Genomic DNA, 17,738 nt, shown 5'->3' on the forward strand with positions numbered 1-17,738 from the left:
TTATCTTATTTTTTGTAGAGGTAAGGTCTTGCTGTGTTGTCTGGGCTGGTCTCAAACTCCTGACCTCAAGCAGTCCTCCTGCTTTAGCCTCTGAAAGTGCTGAGATTACAGGTGTGAGCTACCATGCTCCGCCATATATAGGGTGTTTCGATAAAGTGTCTCTAGTGAGATACATTTGAGCAGAGACCCAGTTGAAGCAAGAAAGTGAGTCCTTTGAGGCCTGTAGACTCCTGAGGGGAGCATTCTAGAAAGAGGTGGCAGCAACTGCCAAGCCTTCACATGCTCAAAGGACAGAATGGAAGCCAGTGTGGCTAGAGTAGAGTGATCAATGCAGATGGTAGGGAATTGGAGCAGCGAGAATGTGAGCAGGGACCTCATGTAGGATTTGTTGGCCAAAGCATGGAGTTTATAGGCTATTTTGATTGAGATGGAAAGCTATTGGAGGGTTCTTAGTCAAGGAGTGACATGTGATCTGGCAGATATTTTAAAAGATTTATTATTGAGTAGTACTGGTTTTCTTTTGCTGAGTAACAAATTACTACAAATTTAGTGGCTTAAAACAACACATATTTATTATCTCACAGTTTCTGCAGGTCAGGAGTTGGAGAGGAGGAACTGTGTAGGTAGGTTTTCAGCTCAGAGTCTCACAAATCTGAAAACAAGGCATCCCATTTGAAACTCAGGGTTCTCTTCCAAGCTCATTCAGGTTGTCAGCAGCATTTGCTTCCTAGAGGTTGTAGGACTGAAGTCCCTGGTTTTTTGTTCTTTAGTTGGTTGGTTTCTTCTGATCTTAAGCCTGGGTACACTCTCAGCTCCTAGAGGCAGCTCTCAGCTCTTAGCCACGTGACCTCCTCACAACCTCACAATAAGTCACTTCTTCAAAATCAGCAAGAGAATCTCTCACACTTTGAACCTCTCTCCAATTTGCTAAGATGGAGTCTTCTATTACATAGCATAATCAATTGCAGCAGTATCTTTGCCATTGAATATAATTAATCAAGAGAATGACTGTGCCATCATATTCACAGGTCCTGACCACCCTTAGGCAGAGGGGATTGTACAGGGTGGGCACATAAGGGGGTGGGAATTTTGGGGGCCAGCTTATAATTCCCCTTACTATTAATATTAATACATAAGTAGAGAATGGAATTGTGAAAGAATGAGAGAGGTCTCTGAAAACCAGTTAGAAGGCACAAGAAATGTCTAAGCCAGTGCTTCCCCAAATGTAATGTGCATATGAATCTCTAGGGCATTGTGTTAAAATGTAGATTCTAACTTCATAAGGCTACATAGTAGAGGTCTGACTCTCCTAATGATCTCCTAGTTGATGACAATACTGCTTGTGGAGTAACAAGGTGTAAGCAAATGATGACAGTGACTTGGGCTAAGGTGGTAATGGTATAGATAAGAAATGGTCTGATTAGGATATATTTTGCAGGCAGACACAAAAGAGCTTGCTGAAAAGGAAACAGAGGGATGAGATGACTTCTAAGTTCAGGGGATAGCAAACACTATAGGAAGAGATTATTTTAGAGCCGAAATCAAGGGTTCAATTTAGGATATGCTAAGTCTAAAAGATGCCTTTTAGAATCCAAGTGGAGAGGATCACAAAATGCAGTGGAAAGTAGCAGGTTTATACATCATATGCAGTGTTATTGAAGACTTAAAATTTTTATGTTTCTGTGTACTACAATGAAAAGGACCTCATTGATTTCTGCTGTAGTTTCTCTCTTTATATCTCTTGCATTGGTATTAGTAAAATAAGCAGTGTTTTGGTATTAGTAAAATAAGCAGTGTTTTCTTGTTCCCATGCCAAAATTCCTTACAGTGAAATCAACATATCATTACTCAAATCATTAAAACTATTTCTAGAAGCCAAAATATGCACCACTGTGCATATTTAAAGCATACTATACTCAAACACTCTGTAGGAATAGATTTTAAAATAATTTTCAGCACCTATCAATTCTGGTAGATGCCTCACTATGAGATATATTATCAGGTTTTCCCTGACTAATTAGGCAGCTTCATGGTGTGACTAATTATTATTTGTTTTCTGGGTGAAATTATGCCAAGTTAACCTTGTTACATTATGAGAAGTGGCCATTAGATCAAGCTTGCATAAAAGTTAGTCCTTACTGACTCCCTTGTCACAAAAATAATATGGCATAGACTAAGATTGTATTGAAGGTAAGTTTCCTAGTAATTTTCCTAAACCTCAATCATGTAACATTTTGGCCTTATCTAGTCTCATTTTCAGAAAGAAAAGCATTAAAAAGGATGTAAGCTAAAAACTATGTTGCCACTCTGCTCTTCCTTGTGGTGGCTGTAGAAATGCTAGAGTTAAACCAGAGAAAAGTTTAAGAGTTGAACTTGAAACATTCCAAGTATTTTAATAGAAATTTAAATAGAAAATAGCTATGCTGAGCACTGTTTGGGTGCTAAGTTCAGTCCAGTGAAATAAGGTTACTGGAGATGGTTCATGGTTTCAGGTAGACACTAAATAAAAGCAACAAAGGGCAGTTTTGGATTAGAGAACTATTTATTTTGTGGAACAGGTGAAAATTCACTTTATTGTAAGCAAAAATCTTTACAGAAAGCCCTGTTTTGTTTTTCATATTGTTAAATAATAAAACTTGGTAGGTTTTATGCCCAGAAGAAAAATGGGGGGAGAGATATATCAAGGATATATCAAGGATAGCCTGATGATTATGTTTTTGAAAATAAGACCCAAAATAGATGGAAATTAAACCAAATCATTCAAGGTGGAGGTCAGAAGGGGGCTAACTGCATGGAGAATGCTAAAACAGGCTGAACTTCACTCCTACATCTGGACTATTTTCAATCCCTGAGCTAGGACTGACTCCCTTATATGACAATTAGGCTTTCTGTTGATTTGGAAGAATGTGATGGGTGAACAAAGTCATTGTTGAGCCCTGAACTTGGCATGGTTCTTCTATGGCATAATTATTTTATGAATTAGTTCAAATATACCATAATTTTTACTACCATTGTATCTATGTTATGTAATACACTAACTACTTTATAATATAAAATTGACCTACATGGTAATTTAGAAAACTAACTTCTTACTCTTTCTTTATCCTAGGTGCACTGAATCAAAAGAATTGGGGAAAGAAATATCCAACATGTAATAGTCCAAAACAGTCTCCTATCAATATTGATGAAGATCTTACACAAGTAAATGTGAATCTTAAGAAACTTAAATTTCAAGGTTGGGATAAAACATCTTTGGAAAACACATTCATTCATAACACTGGGAAAACAGGTAAAATGGTTGCATTCTATTTGCCTTAAACATGTTTTTTGGACCTAGAGTATGTTTAGATTAGTTTCATCTCATTTTCCTTTGAGTAGTATACTATGAACTGGATAGACGCTATAGGTATAGAAGAAACCAAATGAAGCAGAGAAAATGAGAAATGTAGACAACATTTTGAAAATTTCTATAGAAATATAATGGCCAATATCATGTCATGTTTTTCAGTAATATAACAATAATGATGATGATACTAGAAGATGGGATAATGTAATTTATAGCTAATGTAATTTAATAATTTCATAACTGGTCAGTCAATTAGTCTTAGGATTTATTTTTTCTTGAACATTATAGCTTGATCTTTTCTGGCCAGCTTCATGTTATATTCCGTATTTGGATATGAAAACAAGTAATCAACTATAATTGAAAGTTAAAAAAATAAATTACTAGCCTCTCTATCTGGAAAGTTTAAAGTTGTATACTTTCCTTAGGAAACACTAAGTGCCTTTCTAATGAGATTATCGTTTTAAAAAAACATGCAAAATATAATACCATGATCAAGTGGGCTTCATCTCAGGGATGCAAGAATGGTTCAACATATGTAAGTCAATAAATGTGATTCACTACATAGAAGAAAAAACAAAGACTATATGACTATCTCAATAGATGCAGAAAAAACATTCAACAAAATTCAGCACCCTTTCATGATAAAAACTCTCAACAAACTAGGCATAGAAAGAATATACCTCAAAACTATAAAAGCCATATATGACAAATCCACAACCAACATCATACTGAATGGGGAAAAGTTGAAAGCATTCCTACTAAGAACTAGAAAAAGACAAGGATGCCTTCTGTCAACACTTCTATTCAAAATAGTGCTGCAAGTACTAGCAAGAGAAATCAGGCAAGAGAAAGAAATAAAGGGTATCCAAATTGGAAAAGAGGAGATCAAACTATAGCTTTTTGCTAACAATATATTATATCTAGAAAACTCCAAAGACTCCACCAAGAAACTCTTGGAATTGATAAATTTAGCAAACTCTTAGGTTACAAAATCAATGTACACAAATTAGCAGCATTCCTAGCTACAAATAAAATAAAATACCTAGAAATATACTTAACCAAGGAGGTGAAAGATCTCTACAAAGAGAACTATAAAATACTAGGAAAGAAATTGCAGGTGACTCAAACAAATGGAAAAACATATGATGCTTATGGATTGGTAGAATCAACATTGTGTTAAAATGTCCATACTCTCCAAAGTAATTTACAGATTCAGTGCAATCCCCATCAAAATATCAACATCACATTTCACAAATCTAGAAAAAAAAATTCTACGCTTTTGTTTGGAACCAGAAAAGAGCCCAAAAGCCAAAGCAGTCTTAAGCAAAAAGAACAAAGTTCGAGGCATCACGTTACCAGACTTCCAACTATAATACCTGAAAAAAAAATTTTTTAAATCCAGTAAGCTCTACATGCACAAAATAATTTCCAAAAAGTAATGCTTTTCATTTTTGATAATACATTTTGAACAAAATTATATACTGAGAAGTTATGTAAAAGTAAATATGCACATAGGACAGAGATTAGGTAAATATTCAAAATTATAATAGTAGCTCTGTTAGTAGTTTTATCAATAGTGAATTTTTTCTCTGTTTTCCATATTTAAATATTATAATTATTTGAATATGATTTAATTTCAAATTTCATAAAGGTAGATGTTTTTCTGCATCATTGCCTGATATGTAATAAAAACTCAATAATTAAGAAAATTATTTACATTATGTTATTAATTAAATACATAAAAGTATATTGTCCCCAATCTTGACATTTTCATTCCAGTTTGAAGGGTGTTACAAAGCAGTATAAGTGATAAATAAATGTCATCTGTCATTGGTACCAATATTGTTAATGTGTTTGTCATTATTATTATTGTTGTTATTATTAATGGAAGTTTGTATCCTTCACTGGCTGAAGAATATGTTGGATTCAGTCCCTGATGCCAACAGTGATTTCTATTTAATGGAACAAACACCATTTAAATCTTATTGAGAGACATCAAAATCTTGTGTTGAGCCCTCAAACGAATCATTATAAAATGTAGTCAGATAATATGTGCTATGTCACTTATATAAGGGAGTTTATAATTCTGATGCTTGCCACTCAGGGTTCGAACATGAGATGGCTAAAACCCCTTCTCAAAAGGAATGGGTTTCCCACTTTCCTTGCTATATCTGGGGACACAGGTTCTGAAGCTTGATGAAGCCTGAGATGATGCTTGGAGGTCTTAGAAGACAGGACAAAAGCAGCAACCTGATAAGGAGTAGAAAGGGGCTGCAAGGAAGAAGGTGGAAGCATGCCCAGAAGATTTGTTTACTTTCGATCCTTCTGTCCTTCTCCCTATACTCCGTCTTCTCACCACCATCACAAACCTTAGGGAAGTAGAGCTTTTGAGGAATGGCAATCTCAGGACACCAAACAGGGCAGGTGGACTGGCTGTCTTCTGCTCTTACAGTCATAAAGTAGTTGGGGCCGTCAGCTTAGTTTACATTTGTTGCAATAAGATACATTTAGTATATTGCGCAGAGCTACAATGTTCAGCTTCCAAAATGGTGAATTAATATTGTTTTAATTTATCAAATAAATACTTTTCTTAATGTACCTTAAATACTAACAGAAGGAAATTTAGTTGAAATTTACAATTTGATTTTTTGAAACTTAGGTGCAATTTTATTGTTTGTTTTTTTTAGTGGAAATTAATCTCACTAATGACTACCGACTCAGCGGAGGAGTTTCAGAAATGGTATTCAAAGCAAGCAAGATAACTTTTCACTGGGGAAAATGCAATATGTCATCTGAAGGATCAGAACATAGTTTAGAAGGACAAAAATTTCCACTTGAGGTAAGTCAGTAGTTCCACTAGTTACTATTTCGTTTTCTATATCATTGAGTTATTTATTTAGCATATAATTTGATTAATTTTAATTCAAATTTTATAATTTATATAGTTATATTTTTGTGGCTTGATTAACATCTGCCTTCCTTACTAGACTGAACTCACTGAGCAGAAGACCCATCTTTGACCTTTAACCAGTTCTATAATTCCAATTATGTAAAACATGAAAACTAATTAAATAGTGACTCAGTATAAACTCTGAGTCAAATGGACTAGATATGAATCTTGGCTCCACCATTTGGTTGTTAGTTACATGACATAACATTGTACAAATTATTTAACTTTCCTAAGCTTCCATTTCTATTCTGTGAAATTGACATAATAGTAGTAGTACCTGCTTTACAAATTTATTATGGGGGTTAAATGAGAGAATGAATTATTATTCTTATAAAAGTAATTAAAGAAAATCACGAAAATGTTAATAGTGATTTCTTCTGGGTGATGGCATTATAGATACCTCTTATTTTTTCCTTTAAAATCCTCAGATTTTCTAAAGTACCTATAATGAAACTGTATTACGTTTATAATTCAAAACAGTTGTTGATAATAAAAATAAGACTAGGATAAATTGTCTCTTAAAGGACTAAAAAGAGTTTTTGAAATGTAGATATGCACATTCACATTTATGGCTTATAATTTGGGGTGGGTTTTTTCTCTGTTTTTGGTCTAATAAACATCCTTAAAGAAAAACACATTTAATAAATTTGGTTTGTCCAAAAAATGTCAACTCATTAAGCACATAACATCTCACTTATAAGAATAGCTTTCTCACAGAATGACCTGTTTGAACAAGGATGAAAATTAAGAAAACCCCATCAACAAGAAAAACCCTAAGTAATGAAAATAAATGGTACAGAATCTGTGCACTAAACCTCAGTCGTGTTATTCAAAAAGCCTTTCAAATCATCTACTAGAAGTATTGTCTGTTTGTGTTATCTGCAAGCCACATGGTAGCCACAAAATAAAAACCTATGATAGATAAATAAAAAATAAAAAGCAAGACATTAAAATATACTACCAAAGAAAATCATTTTTACACAGAAAAAGGCAGGCAGGAAGGAAGGAAGGAAGGAAGGAAGAAAAGAAGGACCAACAAAACATCCAGAAAACAAATAACAAAATGTTTGTTTTTAAAAAGTACTCTCCATGTAATTAGGCAGGCAGGGAACCCGAGGAACATCCTTCAATGGCTCTTTTATTCTCCTACATCTCATAAACAGGTCTGCTCAATTATGCCCCCAAATGATGTGGGAGATAGAAAATTTTCAAAATACCACTTGTCTCCTACTTCGATTATTGTGTTAATAATTATTAGAGATCGTTCATCATATTACTTTCAATTTCCTACACTTCTCATACTGTCTTGCTTCAGACGCCCTCCCCAGACTGGTCCCTGTGATTCAAGTCACATATGTCCATCTCTTCTACCTTTCACCTGGAAAAATGGTGTTCATTCTACAGGGGTCAGCTTAGAAATGCTGTCCCTGAAAAGGCTTTGGTGACCCACCCCAAAGTAGGAGCCACTGCCATCCTCTGCTTCATAGTTTCTCTTTCTCCCATCAGAGAACTAACCACACTTTAATGTTCTCCAAGGCTTTCTACTCTTATCTTAAGGATGCTTCTAACTAGCTGAGTTACCTGATTTCTAAGCCTGTGACATGAGAAGCACCAAATTACAGATGGGAATAGAGGCTGTTACAGTCAGACACCTATATAGACTGAAGTAGAAACGAACAAGGAATAGCCTTACAGCAGGAGAGAATTAAAACATGAAACATTAAACTCTTCTAGTATTTTTTAGAGGCTGAGAGTTCTTCAGAGTTTTAATATTAATAGAGCACAGTATGATAACATCTAAAAATGGTAACTCTGAACCATATACACTCAAGAAAGAATGAAACATATTTGAAAGAATTTCAGCAAAATAGTTAAGATGATAATTTGATAATTGCTCTAGTAAATTTTACTTCATTGTACCCTGGTAATCTCAAAGGGGTAATTTCTGGGTTCTACATAGGACTTTGTATTTTCTTCCTCACTGAAGGATGAGAAATGATAGTAAATGTAGTTGTATATATATATGTAATTGATAAAATATTTTGAAAATATACAGAACGTGGAATTGCACACATTATAGAATTTTTCAGTTGGTCAATTGTTTTGTCACGCCTCTTTGCTGATTTTTGTAAAGTCTTTGTATATCATAAAGCTATCATTGTTACATTTCTAGATGCAAATCTACTGCTTTGATGCAGACCGATTTTCAAGTTTTGAGGAAGCAGTTAAAGGAAAAGGGAAGATAAGAGCTTTATCCATTTTATTTGAGGTAAGATTGACCACTAACTTAATTCCTTTGTTAGTCACGTTAAATATTGATGCAAAATACCAAGACATGTTTTCTGGCATATAGAAGAGCTCACAAGTAGAATAATAACTAGTGATCATGTTTTTTAAAACATGACCCTTGTTTGGTATTTTTAAAATTGGACTCTTGTATTCCTTACTTGGGCGGGTCTCTTACAGCCGGAGCAAAGTGTTCTAAGTACACAGACTTCCATACTTGCACATACAAAGCATCATATTGTGTAGCAATAACTCTGAATCCTAACATTTTAAAATTTACTTTTCTTAGTGGAAAATGTAAAACAGTTTTTAGTTTTGTTTGTTTTTATTTTGCTATGAAAAAAATGTGTTTGGAACCCATTATTTTTGAATAGATGTATTTAAAATGGAATTCATTAATGTTTACATTTTTACCGAACAATTTATCAAATATTTTATCCTATTTTTAGAATGTCATTCTTCTTTAACAGGTTGGAATTGAAGAAAATTTGGATTACAAAGCAATTATTGATGGAGTTGAGAGTGTTAGTCGTTTTGGTAAGCTACTTGGAAAAATATTTCTCTTCAAGATCTACTTTGGATGAATATGAACTTTTACAATATGAAAAAAATCACTTGTTCCAAAAGATAGAAAGAAAGCAGTATATTTTTTAAGAGGAGCAATCTCTTCTCACACTTTATGAACTATAGATTTATTACCAAATAAAGAACCATTTATCAGAAAATTCTGTTACATAAAAATCATAAAATATTAATATAATTAGGAAGTTGAATTTTTCTAAATTTACTCTGGAAAATAATTATATCATGTATTTAAAACATATTTATCTATTATATCTCTGCATAGTACATCTCTTAAATTCTCTAACTTCTAACCTGAAGCCATTTGATTTTATAAAAATCACATTTCAAAGTAAAAAAGGAATATTACTCAACTTAAAATTTCTTTCCTGGTAGTTTCCTTGATATCCTTTGCTTTACCAATATGAGGAGAAAAGAGTTTTGAAATAAGGTGAATGCCTACATAGAACAAAATGCAGTATGCTTTGACATTGTTCTGCCTGCTATCTCTCAGATCTTGTAATTTGTCACAACAAATTCTTTTGACAACCTTGGCAATAGACTGCAAACTTGGTAGTATTGTTATTTTATTTTTATGAAGCACCCCACACACGGTATTAATGCTGCTTCTAGTTACCAATAAAATGAGGAGTATTCCTCTCCAGGAAGCTGCAAAATTTGAAATCAGGAACAAGACTCACATAGATCCTTTTCTTGAAAGCAGAAGCCTAGCCAAGGATTGATTTATCTTTGTCAATTACATGTGAGGATCTGAATTGACCAAACTTTTCAGAAGTCAGAAATATGTGAACTCCTGCAGTGCAGCTTTCATTTCTTCGGAAAGGTACAATCAAATGCAAGATGAAGCTGTTACCTCCCTCCATCCACCCAGATTGCAGAATTCAACACTGAATGCCATAAGCCACACTTAATTTTCCTCTCATGGAGTCAGAAAGTGGATTCTATCCAGACTGAAGGAATGTAGCTATTATAGTTTGAATTACTACACTTAAAAAATGTATAAAATATGAATTCTGAGTGTTCCAGGCCTTGTACCAGCCTATGGGGACAACAAAAGGGATGTTAACACTGGGTTGTTAACGCCAACTTGGGTAACTGTGGGACCTTGGCCACTTTCTCCTAAGGCCTCTCTACTTTCGGGGGCAAGGGGTGTCTCTAGAAGGGTGCTCATATAATCTTAGGAATAAATTTGCTCATGTTCTTTGGCTGAAGGTTTCTTTTTAATATCTATTGTCTATAAGCCATTGAGGGAGGTACTTTATCAGAGACACTGCAACCATAATACCCTTCCGGAGAATATGGACTCCCTAACGGCATTATTCTGCCTGTCTCCTGGCTCTTAATTTGGAAGCAGAACTAATAGTTCTTGGTCAGAGTGGAGACAGACACTAGTCTTCCCTCCTTTATCCTATTTCTCTCTCTGTCCAGCTAATTGTGCACCAACTTCCTACCTTCTTTTTTATGAAAAAACAAAATCCCCATGCCTATCAACTCACCCATTTGGATACTTAATATTTCAATATACTCAGCATGGACATCTGCCCAAACTAAATAAATCGAGTCTTTCTAAAGTTAAACATTTCCATTTTGGAAGTTCTTGAATTAAATCTGGTCCTATGTCAGACCCTAGAAAACCCCTACTGCCCAGTGAGCTGCCCAGTATTGGCTGCCAGCCATTGCTGTTGGGAACCTTGAGCACTGAAGGCAAGACTATCTTTAAACAGTGAGTCTAGAACAGGCATCCTCAAACTATGGCCCACACCGAGGCCATTTATCCGGCACGCTGGGTGTTTTTGCCATCGCTGCCTGTCCTGCTTAGCAGCCGACTTGTCCTGGGCCCACAGTGCGCATGTGTGGAATGTGCGCTGCACTCTCCAACGGCCCTCCAATGGTCTGAGGGACAGTCAACTGGCCCCCTGTTTAAAAAGTTTGAAGACCCCTGGTCTAAAACCTAGCTAAACTCCCAAATCTTGCTCTATATTTCCATATAGTGTGAGTTATCCAAAAAAACCACAATACTTTTCAACATTATTCAGATTATAAAATCCATCTTATTACTCTGTGGGCTGGTTGCTCTTTTCCTATGTTCCTAAGAGAAACCCATGTCTCATTCCATCACTCACCCCTCTCCTTCCCTTCCTTCCACCATACCTACTCCTTGTTAACAAGGATTGTTCTATGCATGGAGTGAAGTGAAAAAGGGGGTGATGTTGCATCAATACAAAGACAATACATTAATATTTCCCAAGCAGAGTCCACAAAAACGTTAGTTGAAATCTTTCAAGTTGCAAGGAAGAGAGACACACCCCAGGTAACATCATCAGTCATTTTCAAATAGGAACTCTCACCAGAATGACCTCAGGTGCTTTCTTAATCACAGATTCAGCCTAGATATTTCTATATTGAAAAATCCTCATAGGCAACTTTGATGTGGCTCATCTTAAATATCATTGTCCTAAGTAATAGAAGGTAGTTTTAAGTATTTAGCATCTCTTCCTTAGTGCTTGGCCCTATTGTGGTATTTGTCTTTATCTGCCTGTCTCTCTTCCTACCTATCTTTTCCCCTCTCACTGTCAGCCTCCACATGGAAAGATCTGATTAGTTGTTGCTTAATCATCATTATATATTCAAGCATATAGTGGTTGCATGAATAAATGGACCCAGAGAAAGCATCATTGGCTCAGGTGTGAATCATTCTTGTGTTAACAGTAAGTGAGGTTATTCAGATGAAGCACATGCTTTTTTCCAAAACAAAAACAAAAAAACCCCAAAACATCATAGTCCAGTTTTCTCAGAAGACAATGGTGTAATTGAAAAGTACTATTGTAGCTAAAAAGTCTTGCGATATATAAGACAAAAGCTTAGGACATGTGTGTAAGTAACAAAAAAAATGTGATACAAAATAGTTAACAAGTTCATGAGAGAGACCAGATGACTGCTATTGAGATTCATAGGCAGGAAGATAAATTCCGTATTAAGAAGAAGAAAGGGAAAATCAGAGCCTTTCTTCTCGTTCTTTCCCTTCCTCTTAACTTTTTTCCCCTTTAATTTTGTTCCCAATTTTTTTTTAGGGAAAAAGACAGTCATTTTATGAGGAGAAAGCAGTCAATTCATCAAAAAGATATAACAATCATAAAAGTTTATATTCCTAATAATTGAGTTTCAAAATGTACAAGCAAAAGCTGACAGAACTGAAAAAATAGACAAATCCACAATTAAAATTAATTTCAATATTATTCTCACAATAATTTATTTTTAAAAGTAACCAAAAAGATCAGTTAAAATACAAAAAACTTAAACAATAAAAAAGTTTGATCTAATTGAGATTTATAGATCACTTCGTGAAAAAACAGTAGAATGAATATATATTTGGCTTAAGTATACGTACAACATTTACTAAGACAGGTAATATTGTGAAATGTAAAACAAGTTTCAATAAATTTAAAAGGAATAAAATCATATAAAGAATGTTCTGACCACAGCAATTACACTAAAAATCAATAACAGAAGTATACCTGGAAAATCTCAAAATATTTAGAAACTAAATCACATACTTCTATGTGAACCCACAATTCAAATAAGATATCAAAAGATAAATTATTAAATATTATATAACAATTATGTACCATTGTCTTTAATTTCCATTTACTTTTGCACATCAGATTTCCACCTCTCGAGTTTTCCTTTCTAGACTAATTTTAGCTTTTGGCTCATTTTCAAGCTATCCAAAACAATTCTTTGCCAAAATTTTGGTAACTTCAATATCCAAAAAAATGATTCTTCCAAAACTGGAACCTCAGATCCTTGACTTCCTTTCTTCCAGTGATCTTATCCTCTGCTTTCCCTTAGTCATTCATTCTCACCGTCAACCCTCTAAAATCTCAATTTTAAGCAGTTCACTTAACAACTGTTAGATATTCCAAATCAAACAATCCTTCAATACTAAAGAACTTACAATTAATTGATCCTTTCAACTCTTCACTGCCTCATATCCATCCTCTGTCTCCACTTCCCTTCTGATCTAGCTTAAATACCACAGTCACAATATTATAATAATTAATTTGTATATACTATCAACTCCTTTGTGCTTTCTTGCTTAGTATATTCTCTTGGCTGAACCAAAACAGTAGTTAAACCAATTCACCACTCCTTGCCTGCCCCTGCACAGTTTAAGGTGGCTGGAGAAAAACATACAACTTTGCTAACTCATCTGATGACCACTAAGTCACAATTGTATTTTCCTAGCCCGTTAATTCTCTATCCTTGACAATTATTTCATATACTTTTAAAAACTATCAAAATCTTTACCATACTAATTCTTACCTGATGACTTTGTTTCCTATATCACTGAGAAAACAATACCTTTCACAAAAGCCCACCCTGTGTCTGTGCCCATTTACTGTTTCCAATTTTAAGAAAATTCTCTATGTCAGTATCCTTACTCAGGTCTCACCTCTGCTTTTCCTTTCCTAGCCTCTAGCTCTCCTGGTGTCAATTTATTTTCCCCTAATTTATCAGTGGGTCAACTTCTGGCTTTCTATTTATTATAATTGGTATTCTCAACACACACATTTCCACAAAATATTCATATGATAGATTTTGTCTTTAGTAGAAAATGGAACAATTGCAGTCCATTGGTGATTAAGAAGGATGTTACTTGGTCTACAAAAATTTTCCAATATTAAAAGCATAAATCTGAAATAAAATATTCACAGATTAAAAATAAATGTTCTTCTCAGTTTTCTGAGAATTTAAATCTAAATTCTGATCATCTTATCTTGACATTGGAGGAGAGGAGGACATAACTTCTAGAAATTAATAATGAATCCATTAAGCCAAATATGACATGAACTTTCTAATGTATTTCGATTGTATTAACATGGCACTATCAGTCAAAAAGGTTATTTCTAAGATTCAGTTTTTAATTCAGACTGGAAGTAGTTATCTCTAGATAGTAACAGTTACCTCTTTCATTCAAACATTTCTGTATTGCAGAAAAAATAAACATTTAATAATTTAACTTTTATATGAAAATAAATTTCTTTTTGAAGCTTTCTGGATATGTCTAATCTTCATAGAATTTAGTGCCAGAGTAGACTATTAAGACCAGATAGTTCAGTCATTTCATTTTAAAATGTGGAAAATATAATTCAAAAGGACTAAAACCTTGCAAAGACATCACTTTGCTTCTGGTTTTCTACCCTAGTTGCATGTTTGCATCACCCGGGATTGCTTTTATAATAAAGATGCCTAGGCCCTACTGCTAGAAATTTTAATTTAAATGATCTATGGAGAGGTCTGGGATGTTGGTGTTTTTTTTAAATCTCCCCAGTTTATTCAAATAAGGCTTAACACTAGTGCTCTACACTCTGCTCCCTCATTAATTAGCTTCAGGAACTATTTCTTAATGACCTAAAATTTGTAGAGAGAGCAGAGGACTTACACTGGGCTGGGTAGTTAAGAGGATGGGAAAATGAATTAGACTCAGATCTCACTGGTAAGCAAATTGCTGCCCAAATGAGTGAGGACTGATATACAAATACCTAAATGGCCAAAATAGTGCTACTGGTAAGTATGAAAAATTCTTCTAGATACCATTTAAATTTTAAATCAATATGTCGGTTACACTCACACACACTCATGCACACATTCTTCTGGGATTTTTAATAAGATTTCATTGAATCCATAAATCAGTTTGGGGAAAATTTACACCTTCCCAATACTGAATCTTCCCCCCCACAAACATGATATTTCCCACCATTTTAAAGTTTTATTTAATTCTCTCAAGAATGTTTATAATTTTCGATATAGATGTTTTATACATCATTTGCTGGATTTACTCATATTTGATTTTTTTTTTGCTATGTTAAGTCATATTGCTTTAAATTTTATTTTTTGTTGTTTGATCCTGGTATATTGTATATAGAAATACAATTGATTTTTGTATATTGATCTTATGTACATTGATTTTGCTCAATTCGCTTATTATTTTTAATACTCTGAATTTTTGCACTAAAATCATATTATTTGCAAATTGTGATGGTATTCTTTCTTTCCATACAATCCTTATGACTTTCTTTTTTTTTTTACTTTATTGTACTGGCCCAGTGCTCCAGGTCAGTGTTAAATAGAAATGGTACTGGCAGGACATCCTTGTCTCATTCTCAGTCTCTAGGGCAAACAATCCTAATCATCCTTCTAGTCATCCTTAAATATGATGCTATTATGGACTTCTGAAGATAATCTTCCTCAGCATAAGGTTTTGTTTTTGTTTTCCATGAATTGATATTGAATCTTATCAAATTATATAGCTATAACTATTGAGATAATTATATGATTTCTGAATATCTTTTATATCTAAAATATTCTTTTCAGCATCTTGATGTTGTAAAAATAAGGTATATAACACTGTATAGTGGTATACATAAGACAATTGGGGTACGCCAGCTTTATCACTGTTTTTTAATTGTATCTAAAATGTTCTTAAAATTTTAGTTCTGGTCAAATAAACAACAAAGTATGTGTCTCTGTTTCATAGAAGATTTCAACAGCTAAGGTCTTGTGTTGGTATTCCAACTGAGATGTATATTTTTTCCTTTGTAGGGAAGCAGGCTGCCTTAGACCCATTCATATTGCGGAACCTTCTGCCAAACTCAACTGACAAGTATTACACTTACAATGGCTCATTGACATCTCCTCCCTGCACAGACACTGTTAACTGGATTGTTTTTAAAGATACAGTTAGCATTTCTGAAAGCCAGGTAATCTTTGAAATTCAAGCAAATGAAGCAATTTGAAGCAATTTACAAATAATTATTTTCTAGCTTTGCAATAGAAAATCTGTTTTAAAGCATTTACTGATGGCTTCGAAGCAGATATTTTAAATTATTTGATCTTCTTTCCAGCTGGCTGTTTTTTGTGAAGTTCTAACAATGCAACAGTCTGGTTATGTCATGTTAATGGACTACTTACAAAACAATTTTCGAGAACAGCAGTACAAGTTCTCTAGGCAAGTGTTTTCCTCATATACTGGAAAGGAAGAGATTCATGAAGCAGGTATGTATTGAAATACAATTTTTCTGCAACCCTCACAGATTTGATGTTATAGGTGATATAATGGAAAACATACAGGGCTTAGAGTTTTAATAATAGTTTGATTATTAGTTTTGTAGCTTTAGGTAAGCTGTTTAGTTCTTTGAATCTCAGTTACCACATCTATGAAATGGCAATTAGAAAATCCATTCTTCCTCATATGAATAAACTCATTTTACAGGTGAGAAAAACTGAGATTCGATTTTAAAAAGTGATTTTTCTAGAACATCCAGTAATATGAATAAGTAGCAAAGCTACATACATACCTCCTATTTCACTTTATGGCATGGCATTGGCCTGGCTAAGAGCTATAAGCAAGAAATGAATAAGATGATGAGCTTGGGGAGATCACTGCTGGTTGAGATGATTAGGGAACCTTCATAGAAGAACCATATTTGAACTGAATCTTGACACATTATTTAGGTTTTAAAGTGAATTATTAATGAATTAAAAGAGAATCTTCTTCCCAGTTTCATTCTTTGGGGGAAAAGAGGCATGTTCTCGTTAGGTGCAGCCAGTGGAGGTGATGCCAGTGGGGGAGTCTCTGGAGAGCCTTCTGTGTCTTTTGAAGCTGACCGATCAGTCAAAAACCTTTAAAATGTCCAGAGGACACAATCAGACACATCTACTGATTGGTCTTTTTCAGTTTATACAGCAGTGCAGTTGTGCTGGTTCATGAAAGACATAGGCCAAGTGGCCTTTGTTTGGGGACTTATAGTCTTTCAAGTAGATTGTCTTCTTTGATCTCAGCCCTGCAATTAATTTTTTGCCATGTGTAATATTAATTTAATAATCATCCACTTTTGAAGATTAGGCATTAAAACGACATGCTTTTATATTAATGTGATATTTGTGAAATTGTTTATCCTTTAGCAAAAAAAAAAAATGAGCTCAAGTCAACTGTGATAAATAGCTATATTTAATATGATATTAAGTTTCAAATTAAATTTCCCTGAAGCGAGGCAATTTAATTATATTTCTACCAGCACTATTAAATACTATAACGTCCTGTCTGGTAAACAATAGACAATTGATTACAAAAAAGAAAGTAAATTTAATCGTCTTTTTTTTTCTCAAATAATAGACCAAATAACAAATTAAATGAATATGATGCTTTCTTGGCATGCACTTTCACCAATTATATTTTATTAAAACCCTTCAGTGGCACTTCATTGCTTTTAGAATAAAAGCCAAACCATTTGTCATTGCATGTAAGCTCTGTATAGTCTTTACTAGTCTTAGTGCCTACTTCTCCCAACTAGCATCCTTCTCTCACATTGAACTCCATGAAGTCACCGGAAGATGGAAGATCACACTCTTCCAGGTTGCGTTTGTACATACTGTTTCCCCTTGGTGGCATGTTCTTCCCTGCTGTCTTGACTTCACTTCCCTGCCTCCTTCTCATCCTTCAAGACTCCAGTAGGGCATTGCATCCAGTGGGAGGCCATCTCTGACTCTACCTCCATTTCCCCAGGTCTGGCT

The 17,738-nt window shown here is 34.2% G+C and overlaps 1 protein-coding gene across 4 annotated transcripts in view; it reads left to right on the plus strand.

The window, feature by feature from the left end:
* Positions 1 to 17,738, plus strand: part of PTPRZ1 (protein tyrosine phosphatase receptor type Z1) — a 183,634-nt gene that overhangs the window by 94,327 nt on the left and 71,569 nt on the right. For all 4 annotated transcript variants that reach the window (XM_020289754.2, XM_076006573.1, XM_076006574.1 and 1 more), the window contains exons 3-8: positions 3,110 to 3,289; positions 6,034 to 6,185; positions 8,470 to 8,565; positions 9,053 to 9,119; positions 15,768 to 15,925; positions 16,070 to 16,220. In XM_020289754.2, the coding sequence (XP_020145343.2) occupies positions 3,110 to 3,289; positions 6,034 to 6,185; positions 8,470 to 8,565; positions 9,053 to 9,119; positions 15,768 to 15,925; positions 16,070 to 16,220 (804 nt within the window). The remainder of the gene's footprint in view (positions 1 to 3,109; positions 3,290 to 6,033; positions 6,186 to 8,469; positions 8,566 to 9,052; positions 9,120 to 15,767; positions 15,926 to 16,069; positions 16,221 to 17,738) is intronic.

Source organism: Microcebus murinus, chromosome 9, assembly GCF_040939455.1.
Source record: "Microcebus murinus isolate Inina chromosome 9, M.murinus_Inina_mat1.0, whole genome shotgun sequence".
Lineage (NCBI taxonomy): Eukaryota > Metazoa > Chordata > Mammalia > Primates > Cheirogaleidae > Microcebus > Microcebus murinus.